The sequence below is a fragment of the Calliopsis andreniformis genome, chromosome 10, assembly GCF_051401765.1.
Source record: "Calliopsis andreniformis isolate RMS-2024a chromosome 10, iyCalAndr_principal, whole genome shotgun sequence".
Lineage (NCBI taxonomy): Eukaryota > Metazoa > Arthropoda > Insecta > Hymenoptera > Andrenidae > Calliopsis > Calliopsis andreniformis.
In genome coordinates, this window is record NC_135071.1 from 5,940,737 (window position 1) to 5,954,201 (window position 13,465).

The 13,465-nt window shown below is 39.7% G+C and overlaps 2 protein-coding genes and 1 long non-coding RNA gene across 4 annotated transcripts in view; 1 reads left to right on the plus strand and 2 right to left on the minus strand.

Moving 5' to 3' along the window:
- Positions 1-13,465, minus strand: part of LOC143185056 (late secretory pathway protein AVL9 homolog) — a 29,194-nt gene that overhangs the window by 7,201 nt on the left and 8,528 nt on the right. The gene's annotated exons all lie outside the window — the stretch shown is intronic.
- LOC143185057 (uncharacterized) lies at positions 6,221-7,062 on the plus strand. Its single transcript, XR_013002864.1, has 3 exons — positions 6,221-6,265; positions 6,415-6,559; positions 6,680-7,062. It is a non-coding gene; the product is annotated as an uncharacterized LOC143185057 (long non-coding RNA).
- On the minus strand, positions 11,871-12,546 carry LOC143185071 (uncharacterized). Its single transcript, XM_076387795.1, has 2 exons — positions 12,448-12,546; positions 11,871-12,353 (listed from the first exon to the last, which is right to left on the minus strand). The coding sequence occupies exons 1-2, from the start codon at positions 12,544-12,546 to the stop codon at positions 11,871-11,873; spliced, it is 582 nt and encodes a 193-aa protein (XP_076243910.1).

Here is a 13,465-nt window from a genome sequence, read left to right on the forward strand (position 1 = left end):
CCAAGTATGAATTATATCACGAAATTTCTTATTAATAAATGCAGTTTTATTGGACTTGCGTAAATAAAAATGTTTATAAACTATTAATGTTATTTTTAGCATTCCCATATACAGGGTGTCCCACATAAGGTGGCGGAGCCGAAAAGGGGAGATTCCTGAGGTGATTCTAAACAACCTTTTCCTTTACAAAAATGTTCTCTGAAGTTTTGTTAACGAGTTATTAACGAAAAACATCGACCAATCAGAAAGCGCGGATAGCGAGCGCTCGGCTGACCAGCGACAGGGCACAAGCTACGCGGAGCGTCTGCTATTCACCGTGCTCGAGGCTTGTACAAGAAACTCAAAATGTTTACGTCAATGCTCAATTTCTCCTAAAGTATTGGATGAAAAATTATGAAAAAAATTAAGACCACGTTAACTATTGAGACATATATTATAGAATTTTTTCAACTTTTTAAATTAATTACCTAAGTTGTAAAAAATAAAAAACGAGAAGAAAGAATTTTAAAATGCTGATTTAGTAAAGTAATACCATAGTAAAAAAAATAAAAAGCAATGTTTTCGTAGATCCTACGGATTGTACGTTATTTTACTGTGTATTAAAACATTGAAAACTCTACAAGAATACTTATTTCACAATGAATGAACAAAAATTGGACGTATTAGTTGCTGTAATCGGTAAAAAGTATGGAAACATTGATTTTTATTTTTTTAATTACGACGGACCAAAGCAAAAAACGTTTAAATGAATTGAGATTAATAATATGACTATAGTAATATGAGTAATTACTATCGGTAAAACTCACCCATTCGGAGAAGAATTCACCTGCTGCCTGAACACTTGCTCCATTGGGTCACTGTGCCAATCCCGATCACTGAGGGATGATGCCCAGGTAGCGTTGATCGCAGGTACAACAGCACGAGAAACCACTTTGCATTTACAATACTTCGCGGTCACTAACACTGATCATTTCACTAAACAAGCACTTGACCTTTTAATGACCGACAACCGATTACTTTGAAACATTCTGCGGCGTTCCGTAAATAAAAACAAGAGGTACACAGTTCAGCGGCGAAATTACGATGGATACTGACCATTTTTTCCGAAGTTTCTTTCCTTGTGCCCTCGCATCCCTCCAGCACGACTTCTCGGGGTGTAGCTTCGTCAAAATACTCGAATTTGATTTGTTAGTTGACACCAACAAGGTTGGATCTTCCTCGGTTACTTTTTTTAGTGGAGGTGGTAGTCTCTCCTTCGAGTCGAAAAAGTCACAAGCAAATTCATGGGGAAAAGCAAAGGCATATCGGATTAGCATAGCAGACCGTAACGAGTGTCTCGCAGATGTGGCCGTTTATGATCATAGGTATTGCCTTGCCTAGTTCGAAGTAGCCATCCGTACCCGAGACCGAAGGCCGCGAGGGTTGCGTCGCGCTTACCATGGAAGACCTTTCGATGCATTCGGACGGATGAAATATGGAATTGCCCGTTGTTAAAAAGCGAGTTGGGGAAACTCTTTTGCCCTTAAACATTTGGTCAACGAATGTCTGGCAGAGACTAATTCGTCACTACATCGGGGGTTAAATACATCAATTGTATTCGAATCCCTTTAACTATTTCGATGTCTGCGTCTTGCGACCGAGCCTTGCTTTTTATTACGCTGCACATGTAGTGACCGTACATTTATTCTTCTTGTTTGCCCTGCTATCTTTCAAAATATTTTTATGAAACAAAATCGAAAAAATAAACAGATATTCGTTGAAATATTCCGAAGGAAAAAAAGTATTGCCATTGTATTGAATTTAATTTCCAAGTGGTTTATAAAGGAGGTCCTGATTTTACATGTACCTAAATGCATTTACGTGTATGTAAAAGATCCGTCAAATCTTTAATACATGGGTAAGCCTCCCCTATAGGTCGAAAAGGTTTACGAAAATTGGGGAAGAGAGAAACAAACATCGGATGATCACTGTGTGTGTGCCGTAATAAAATGCATGCAAGAATGAGAATACAATTGCCGTATTTTCTCCTCATCGACGAGTTTGTCTGTCTATCCGAGACATCCGTTGACCAAATGTTTAACGTTCAGAAGCTTTCCCCAACTGGCGTTTTAACAACGGGCAATTCCATATTTCATCCGTCCGAATGCATTAAAAGGACTTCCATGGTAAACGCGACGCGACCCTTGCAGTCTCCAGTCTCGGGTATCGATGGCTCCTACGAACTTGCTGGGCAATACCTGTGATCATAAACGGCCACATCTGCGAGACACTCGTTACGGCCTTCGTTTTTCCCCATGAATTTCCATGTGACTTTTTCGACCCGAAGAAGAGACTACCACCTCCACTAAAAAAAGTAACCGAAGAAGATCCAACCTCGTTGGTGTCAACTAACAAATCAAATTCGACTATTTCGACGAAGCTACACCCCGAGAAGTCGCGCTGGAGGGATACGAGGGCACGAGGAAAGAGACTTCGGAAAAAATCGTTAGTATCGATCGTAATTTCGCCGCTGAAGTGTGTAACATCTTGTTTTTATTTATGGAATCCTGCAGAACGTTTCAAAATAGTCGATTGTCGTTTAAAAGGTCATTAAAAGGTCAAGTGCTCGTTTAGTGAAGTGATTATTGTTAGTGACCGCATAGTGTTGTAAATGCAAGGTGTCTTTTTGTGGTCTTGGATACCTGTGATCAGCGCTACCTGGCCATCATCCCCCAATGATCGGGATCGACACAACGACCTAATGGAGCAAGTGTTCAAGCAGCAGGTGAATTCCTCTCCGAATGGGTGAGTTTTACCGATAGTAATTACTCGTATTACTAGAGTCATATTATTAATCTCAATTTATTTAAACATGTTTTTCCTTGGTCCGTCATAACTAAAAAAATAAAAATCAATGTTTCCATACTTTTTACCGATTACAGCAACTAATACTTCCAATTTTCGTTCATTCATTATGAAATAAGTATTATTGTACAGTTTTCAATGTTTTGATACACAGTAAAATAACGTACAATCCGTAGGAACTACAAAAACATTGCTTTTTATTTTTTTACTATAGCATTACTTTATTAAATCGGCATTTTGAAACTCTTTTTCCTCGTTTTTTATGTTTTACAACTTTGTTAATTATTTTAAAAATCTGGAAAAATTCTAAAATATTTGTCGCGATAGCTAACATGTTGCAGCATTTTTTGTTATAATTTTTCCACAAATAGTTTTAACAAAATTGGTCAGTATCCTTCTTGTCTCTCGTTTTTTATGTTTTACAATTTTGTTAATTAATTTAAAAATCTGAGAAAATTCCACAACATTTGTTGCGATAGCTAAGGTGTTCCTAATTTTTTAACGTGTAAAAGTCTTCAGTTTCTTGTACAAGCCTCGAGCACGGTGAGTAGCAGACGCTCCGCGTAGCTTGTGACCTGTCGCTGGTCGGCCGAGCGCTCGCTATTCGTGCTCTCTGATTGGTCGATGTTTTTCGTTAATAACTCGTTAACAAAGCTTCAGAGAACATTTTTGCAAAGGAAAAGGGTGTTTAGAATCACCCCAGGAATCTCCCCTTTTCGGCTCCGCCACCTTATGTGGGACACCCTGTATATTATCGGTTTCTTCTGAAGTTGTTGTGATCATTGGAAATATGGGGTGATTTTCATTTGCCGTGTATGTGTGGCGACCGTGGCGACACTCTTTGATGTGAAGCTGCAGTTATTGCAGATTCAAATGTTAAAAGAACGTTATTGTTTTATTAGTTAATAAGATACAAAATGTTTAATCGATATCGAGAATTCTAGGAAAAAGGATCAAAAGAATTGCATTAACAAGAATTATTAATCAGTTCCTTATATTTATATTCTACAAAGTTTTAATAAAATATTTGTTTCAGACGTAGAAAGACCTGCTCCAAATGAATACGACGTTCCTCTTCATCTTTTGAAGCAACGAGAAGGTCATCAATGTAGGCTTGACAGAAACTTAATCCTCGCAAGACAGTGTCAACAAATCTCTGGAACGTCTGTGCTGCATTCCTTAATCCAAATGGCATACGAGTGAATTCGAACAGTCCAAATGGTGTTGTAACCGCCGTCTTGTGTTGATCTTCCTCAGCGACAGGAATTTGAAAGTATGCTTTTACTAAATCAATTTTAGTAAATACTTTACAACCAGCTAGATGATGTGTAAAATCTTGTATGTGTGGTAGAGGATAGTTGTCTCTAATTGAAATATTATTTAGCCTGCGAAAATCTCCACATGGTCTCCAGTCTCCGTTCGGTTTTCGGACCATATGTAACGGACTAGCCCATTGAGAAGAAGATGGTTTACAGATTCCTTGTTCTAGCATAAGTTCGAATTCTTGTTTCGCTGCTGCAAACTTTTCAGGAGTTAATCTTCGTGGTTTCTCAGAAACAGGAAATCCAGATGTGACAATGTGATGAGTTACATCATGAACCACTCTAGTAAGAGCTGATGGTTTGGTAATTTCTATGTATTTGCGCAGTAATTCTTTAAATTTACAGGAATTACTTACTGTAGCAACAGAGGTTTGCTCTTTATTTGTAATCCTGGCTTTGGTACTTAATAAAGTTTGTTCATCTATTAACCTTTTGTTTCTTAGGTCTGGAAGAAGGCCGTGAAATTCTAAGAAATCCGCTCCAATGATCGGATGTTTGACGTCAGCAACGATGAATTGCCATCTAAACGGACGCCGTAGGCCTAGGTCCAGTATTCTTGAACTACAACCGTATGTGTTAATTATAGTGTTATTAGCAGCATATAGCTTGAAATCAACAGCGGATTTGACACCTCTGACCATATTTTTAGGAATTATTGAAACGTCGGCTCCAGTGTCAATTAAATAGAATACGCCATCCTTCTTATCCGAGATCGTCAGGCGTTTATTCCTTTTATGACCGTCAACGACCGCCTGAGCTCGCAACGGTTGAGTTAGTTTTCCGACACATTCTTATTACCAAACGAACATGGACGTATGCATTTGTGGGCGTTATCTCCAAATTTGTTATGATAAAAACAGTATCCCTTACCTTCTTCATTCTTCTTTTTACCTTGATCTGTTGTCCATTTCTTAAAACTTGATCGTCCTCTTGAAAAGCTTCGATCTTTTCGATTCCGTCTAGACAATTTTTCTAATTGTTTCCTTAATTCAACAATCTCTTGGTTCATTTTTTTAAGTAGATTTTCTTGTGACGTATCGACAGAAAATACCGAAGAAGATGTTGGTCGAGACATATCTACAATTTGATCAGCTTAAAGAGCTAATTTAGAAAGATCTTTAACTTCACTAATTGCAAGGATTGATCTTATATTTTCCGGAAGTTGCTCCATGAATATTGATCTAAGAATTTCATCGTTAACTTGTCCGGGTGCTAAATTACGTAGTCGATGTAAGAAAACCGAAGGTTTTTCGTCTCCTAGAACGTGCGAACCAAGCAACTTTCTTATTTTAGCTTCTTTACTTTCTCCGAAAGCTCTACATATACGTTCTTTTAACTTGGAATATTTATTGTTTTCAGGAGGACAAATCAATATATCTTCGACCAAAGGAAGAATGGTATAGTCTAAATATATAATTACATGTCTGAATTTTGATTCTTCTTTGACGATTCTATTAATCGCAAAAGCTGCTTCGACTTGTATAAACCAAAGAGTGGGATTTTCTTTCCAGAAGGGAGGTAAACGTACCTTCTGAGCTGCTTCGATACTCGCGTCATTGGAATCGGTATGGACAATATCCTGGTTTGAATTCAGATCTTCTTCTGATTCTATCGTTTCCCTGAGTGCAGTACCGGTTGTATGTTGTCTTGACCTCGTTTCGGAAGAAGTTTGATGAAATGGCGAATGTTCTAACGGCATTTTTTTTTTTTTTTTGTAGGAAATTCAAATTGTCCGCTCAAAATGGAGGAGATCTTCAGTCTTCAAATCACGTCGGGGTCACCAATTTGGCAGACCTCTAGGGGATTTATTTCTAGGGTCTCCAATGAATATGTGGGACTGAAGTTAATTCTTCAAAACAAATATTTTATTAAAACTTTGTAGAATATAAATATAAGGAACTGATTAATAATTCTTGTTAATGCAATTCTTTTGATCCTTCTTCCTAGAATTCTCGATATCGATTAAACATTTTGTATCTTATTAACTAATAAAACAATAACGTTCTTTTAACATTTGAAGCTGCAATAACTGCAGCTTCACATCAAAGAGTGTCGCCACAGTCGCCACATATGTCGTTTGACAGGTTACAAACGTAGAGGTAATGTATCTGTGTTTTTTGTTTCTGATTTTGTATTTTCGATGAAAATAAAATATTTCATATGATTTTAATCTAGTTTGTTAAATTTATTTTATAGTTTGATTTATTTAAGCATTATTTATATGCTCACTAGTTTTTTTCATTTATAGGTAGTCAAAGTGGATACTTTTGCGAAGCAAGCGTCAATTAATAATCGAATTAGAAGCTTTGGTGAAATACCCGGAATTTCAAGAAAAGAAGCAATTTTGTGCAATAAAATTGGATGTGAATTTTGAATTTGATATTTTATAACAAGTAAGTGCGATAACAGACTTTATAAAATGATATAATCAAATTCTCATGTCGTAGTCACAATATCAAAGCTGCTGTGTTTGTTTTTCTGATAAATTCGTTTTCATTGGTTGATTATTTCAGATAGACTATCTAACATAAATATGCAACAACAGTCTGCATATAAATGAAAAACCTTATAAAGTTGTAAGTACACTGTTTCGTTACAAAAACAATGTACACGGGGGTCATTATACATGTATGTTAATAGTCGGGATCTCTACTCATTAATGATGCTGTTGTAACTGAAGAAAAATGGTCCAAGGGTGCAAAGAACGTTTATATGGTGTTTTTGGAGAGTTGTTCAAAGTAAAATAGTTGCATGTTGTAATAATGTCATATAATAAATATGGAACTGTGAAAGTTGTTAAGAGATAACATATTAAAAATTATTGACTCAGTAAAATAGATCAGTAAAGTGTGATTGTATTAAATACCTCTATAAATAAATCATTGCAACAAATTTATATACAGTGTGTCTAGTTTAAATGTCTACATGTGATTAATTCTTTAAATATTAAAAATACAAAAAAATGTTTCAGACAAAAATGGTATGGCATTAAGGGGCAAATAAGGTGACAATAATGATTTGACCTTTAGATAACCTTGGAGAGCCGTGTAAAGGTTACATTTGAATGTTTAAATAGATTTATTTATCCTACCGCGACGTTTATTCAAAATTTCATGAGCGTCATTCTGATCGACCAAAACCGGACGTGATGATGTTAAAATATTATAATTGGTTGTACTTTATTGCTACTGGTACTAAATAGTTTATATATTTGTAGGTAAGAAAAAATTGTGAAGCTAATGTTTTAGCAGCCATTGAAATTAATTCAAAAACATCCGCTCGTACAATTGCTTTTATTGCTTTAATTGCTTTTTTGCTGTAGTATATTAAGGAAGCACAAATCTAAACTATTTAGGCCTACTATGTTACATAAAATTCTGTCATGTGATTATGTATGATTTTTGTCTTGAAGCTGCATTATAGATATCGAAAAAAAATTAGTAATGATCCGATGTTTATTCGTTATCTCCTGGTAGTGGGATGCATGTTTCACATCAGTGGCATTACATCCACATAATTTATTAAGGCCGCTACAGACTATACGTGGTTTGTGATTCACGGTTCGTAATGCGCTTGTGCGCGAATAGTCTGTATACAACGATGCATTTGCATCAGTGCATGGTGTTTGTGCATGGCGGAAAACTGGGGCGGGGGGGGGGGGGGGGGGGGGGGGGGGGGGGGCAGTAACTAGTGCTTATTATCATTATAATTACACTAAAAGAGAGGGAAATGAAAACAGGGGGTGTACCGTTAAGCAGTTAGTATCGTTGGATGACTCAAGCTACGAAGAACAGCAATTTAATGACCAGGCGGAAGCAGATGTCCACGCCGAGCCGCGAAGTGATTCACCTCCCCTACAAGTCGAACGACACAAACGTAACTACATTAGTATCTTGCACGTCGCTGTAAAATGGATGCTTCGATAACCGTGCCAGTGACACGTCTCATGAAACGGGTTTAAGGGGCCGTGCCATAGACACGTCTCGAATTGTCTTAACTTCACAGGATCGAAAGTGAGATTCAGAACTCGTGTGAAGCTTGTCAGAATTGAAAAACGGGAAGAGAACCTCTTTGAGTGTCACCATGTTCGACTAAAATTAACACTTTAACACTTAGTCGACCACGCGCGCGCAACGAACTGTACGATTTCCACCACGCTCGCGCAAACCAACCTGCCAAACGGGTAAATATCCGCGATCGGTCGGCTACCGACTTACATTGAAACGGGTAGATCTACCCGATCGGTCGGCTAAGTGTTAAGACAACACATATGGATAACAACAAATAACACTTCTGTAATGATTATTTCGTCTTCAAGCTGCACAAGAAAAACCACGCCGTTATTTACTAGCCAATTCACTTGTTAAAAGAAAAAACACTTGGCTGCCGATTGTGCGCCAGCGCGTTTACCTCGCCCAAACACATGCCACCGATTCCGCTCTCGAGCATCTCCTGACGCTTTGTAGCTGTGGCCGCCGATCAGGCCCTTGAGCGTCCCCCGACACTTTATAGTGACGCAAGGAGATTAGGGCATACTTTGTATCTTACGTTCTTTAAACATTACCGCCCGCTTTCGTTGACGCAGGCAACGAACAGTCTTCTAATGGTGCTTCAATAGGCAAAGGGCATATCTTGGTGATCGGACGTTTGATAATGAAAGTGCTGATTTTGATTAAGACGACTCGGGCGATGCCGTTGGCACCAGAATGTGTTTGAATGAATCTCGTCAATATTAAGGACTAAAGTTCCAATAGCTACAGAAGGGGAAGATCTATTTCACTTATAAATCGCGTAAAACCGCTATAAATACTCTTTGGACCACTTTCTTCAGAAGTTCTGCTGCATTTGATATATTTGTTGCCATCGAAAAAGTTGTAATTTTTATGAATGTCAGGCTAGGTTCTGGAACAAGTGTTAGCGATTGGCCTATGAGAAAATGACCTGGTGTTAAAACATGCAGATCATTTGGGTCATTCGTGAACGGGCATAACGAACTGGAATTGAGAATTGCTTCTACCCTTGCTAAGAGGGTGGACATCGCCTCGTATATAAAAAGGGTGGTGCCACTAACGCGTTTTAAGTGGTGTTTGAGAGATTTTACTCCAGCTTCCCATTTTTCATTAAATTGAGGTACTGTGGAAGATTGAAAATCCATTTCGTTTTGTCGTTGGCAATAACTGATGCAAGTTTCTGAAGCTCAGTAGATGCGTCTGAGAATAATGCCTTCAATTGTTGGTCCGCCCCTTTAAAATTTGTGCCGCAATCGCTTGTTAGGGTGACAGGATCTTCGTGCAGTGAATCGGTGAAATACGGCGTTGAATGCTTCAGTCGAATAATCCATCACTATTTAAAAAGCGGTGATTATTTGAGCCTTTGTCTCGTCCGCGAAAATCGTAGTCTGTTAGCATACGTGACCGGCCCAATGTCGCCTTCGGTAGGAAATTCAGTTGCGCCAATAACAGACACGGTACATTCGAATTGACTCGTTTTTCAGCTAACACAGTTGACGTTCAAACAGGTGATCGATTTCGACCAGCTGTCGAATTTCGAATCTCAGGTCTGATGTCGAGTGGAAGAGTCAACCGAGTTTAAGTAATTTGGGCACCAGATTCTTGAACTCGCGACGCCTTCTGAGCTGAGTGTCTGTCCACTGTAACTCGTGAAATTGCTCTAATCGATTATCACGTGGGATACGTGCGATAGAGCATCGAGTGTCCAGTGACGTATTATTGCAGGTGATTAACTGTACTCGTGGAATCGGTAGTTACTCTAATTCCCTAAGTTTGCTATTCGTCAGAGGAGCAATCGTAGACCACTGGTTGTTTGAGCCTTGATAATTGGCAATAAAACAGAGAGGGTTAACGTAAGTGCAGCACCTCTACGTTACCCGTGATCTGCCACCCGTTTAGTAACAGCACACACGTGACGAATAGATGTATACGTTGTGGTGAACGGTGAGTAGTAGAACCTCCGGCCATTATCAGCTACCAAGGCTAGCAGCAGCTAGTTATAGCGAGTTTCCTGCTCGCGAATCTCAGCGAAAGCCAAGATTCGTACGAGGCAAGCCTTCTTGGAAGGTAGGTTAAACAGAGAATAGGAGGATCCCTCCCTTCTGTACGCTCGCTGACCGACGAGTTCTTCAGTGTGAAGAATCGTCGGTAATACAGTCCGCTGCACTACTTTAGCGTTACGGCAAGATACTGATCTTTCCTCCACATAGGCTCGTCGTCGAGGCCTGAACTCGGGAGCTCACAGTTCAGCTCGATATATTCGAAAGCTAACTGTTTCGGCTTTGCCGATCCCTCCTTGTTCCAGACCGTCGCTGACCAGGACCCCAGAGGTGACCTAATCATTGACCAAGAGCGGCCAGGATCAAGCCCCGGACTGCCCCCTATTCCCCCTTCTTGGGCTTTTATTTCAAATAAAGGGTGCTCATAAGGACAGGCGAAAGAAAAATTGACGGAGTACACGTTCTTTGATACACTCGATCTCTACAACCTCTTCCGGACCCCGTTAGATCCCTGTATTCAGCGATTCTAACAATCACAATTTCAAAATGGATGGCAGAGGTGGACAGTTTACACTGGAGCGTAAGAAGGCGCGGAATGGATTGATTCGTGAAGCCAATAATTGTTTTATTAGTTGTTGCGCTTGAGAGTGGCGGTATCGAGCGCAACGACGCATTTTAATATGAAGGATCGAACTGGTACTTTTCCACTGAAGATCCTATATGTATTGCGAATGTAGATTAACGTATCTTGAGTAGACTGTGCAATGTCTGTTCATGCGAGTCTTGAATGATTAGCGCTGAGTTCTTCGGTACAATGTAAGAGTGTTTGGATATGGGCTTTAGTGAAGAGTTTTTTGATTTCCCTCTAACGTGTAGTAACTTATTGTCGTCAAGAAATGGACACAGGCGCACAAGAGGATTCGATCTCGGCAGGTTAGTTTTCGTGGTAAGCAGCTTGAGTTCTGCGTGTTAAATGGTGAGTGTTCTTCTAAGTGCTGGTGTAGGATTGGAGTCAGTGATGGAAACTGGTTAAGCCACTTAGAATGATTATCTGAGGGCCATACTGGACCTGTCTGTTAGAAACTTTTCTAAAATGATTCCTCGTTCGAAGTTCTGGGGTAAGTGGGGTATGTCCCTTGACAAAGTCCTTTTGCCAGAGAGTCAAAAGACTCTCTCCACTCCGTGGCCAGATCCTCTAGGAACAAAGTCCCTATTCTTCAGCAACATGGCGTCGAGTCGCTTGCCTCCTCTAAACATTCGCTCTTCTTTTAAACAGTCACACGATACCTGGGAGGCCCAACGTAGCCATTCGCTATCGGTCGTCAACGAGACTGTTTTATTCTCATGCATCCTCTAGTCACACGCAGGCTAAGGCCCTATCATAATCCTTCAAGGACCCGTCATCGTTCGGCTATCCGCCCAACTTTCATTCAAAAATACGTTGACGCTAACGTGTCTACCAGAGATGACAATCTCGAAACTGTAAAGCTGAAAGACCTCTGGTAACACAATCAATAGGGTCGACTTTACCAGGAATATGTCTCCATCAAGCGTAAGATAACAGTTGTCATAGCTGATTGGAAGGCGTCACAGGAACCATGAATTTCAATGGTCATAGAAGACGTCGTTCCAATTCATCTCAGTATCATGATAGTCTCCAAATCTACCATTCATTCGACAACGTTGTGCTAGGTTTATAGTTGGGAATTCGACAAACTGTCATTCCAAGATAATTTGAGTGCCCGTAACTCTTGCAGAAAGGTTTTCGCAATAACAATTATCGTCGACAGAAGAACAAGCAGATTAAAGAATTGAGCAATGGTTGATAAGACGGCTCGTTTGGTTGCTTGAGTGAATAACGATCTGCTTAAGTTGAAATGGAGAGTCTCTGGAGTGATAGTCCAGGACAATCCTAAAGCGTGAATTACATTTTTCTGGCTGAATACGGAATCCGTAGGACTGTGATATTGAGTTGAAACACAGTCTAGAATGAGATGATGATTGCTAGTCCACTTCCTTATAGGAAAACCGCCCGCCAAGCAGAGCTTGTGAACGTCAAGAGCTTGTTGCTTTGCCTCGTTAATAGTGTCAGCTTCTCCATAGGTATCATCGACGTATCGTCCTTTTTGCATCACCTCAGTTGTCAGAGGGAATTTTTTGCCTTCATCTTCGAGTAGCTGAAGGATTATTTTGAGTGCTAAATAGGAAGCACAAGCAAGGCCATATGTTACAGTAAGTTGATATTGAACGATTTATTGATCCTTCATCTACAGGATCCGTTGGAAAATTTGGTTGTCTGCATCTATTGGTATATTTTTTCGATGTCACACGAGTAGATGTAGTGAATTTGCCGAAATCAAAGTAACACATCAAAAAGGTCACTTTGTAATTTTGGCCCCGCGTGCAGAATTTCGTTTAGTGGTAACTCATTAGTGACATCACACGAACCGTTGAAGACAACCCGTAACTTCGTTGTGGAAGTGGTCTTGCGAATGACACCATAATGAGGGAGCTAGAAGGCACCCTTCAGTTCAATTTCACCACCACACACTTTAATCATGTGTTAGGCTTGAATAGATTTGAAAATAGATTGGATCCTTCTGCAATCGTTATTGGAGGTGGTATAACACGCGAGCGGCAGCAGGTTTTGAATTGCCTAAGTGATCAGAAGATAGTAGTTTGAACGGCAGTCGAACAATGTATCTTCTCGTTGAATCTTGGGTGAGAATTGCAGCAAAGTGGTCTTCGCAATGTTGTTTAGGCGGAGATGATGAGGTCTTTTGGGAAGCGAAAATTTCCTCCTAGTGCCAGAACCGTTTCATTAGCTCATACAGCTTTTGATTCGTTGAACAGTGATAGGTCTGAGGTTCTAAGTTTACGAAAGAGGCATTGGTTGGGCCAGATTTTCGAATCCAAATTTCGAGAATTGAGCTACGGAAGCATTGGCGGACTTTTGATAATGAGGCCGTCGAGAAGATGTTCGTATAGTTCAGTTCAGTAATTATCATTAATGATAAAGTCAATATGTCCCGGTGTCATGTATTGCGGATTTGTTAGAAGTAATTCTTATAAATGAGCCCACGTGGTGGTAGCAGTTAATGTTTTAGGGAGCACCAAGGATGACTCAAAATAAGGTTTTAGTGCCAATTTTACAACTCCTCTAGTCTTACCGGTACCTTGATTTCCGACTCCAATTAAACGAAGGTGGGAAGTTTTCCTAGGAATGCGGAGCTGCTGAACCAGGTTTTCGGTCACCAACAAGACTTCAGAATTTTGATCTAAGAGGATA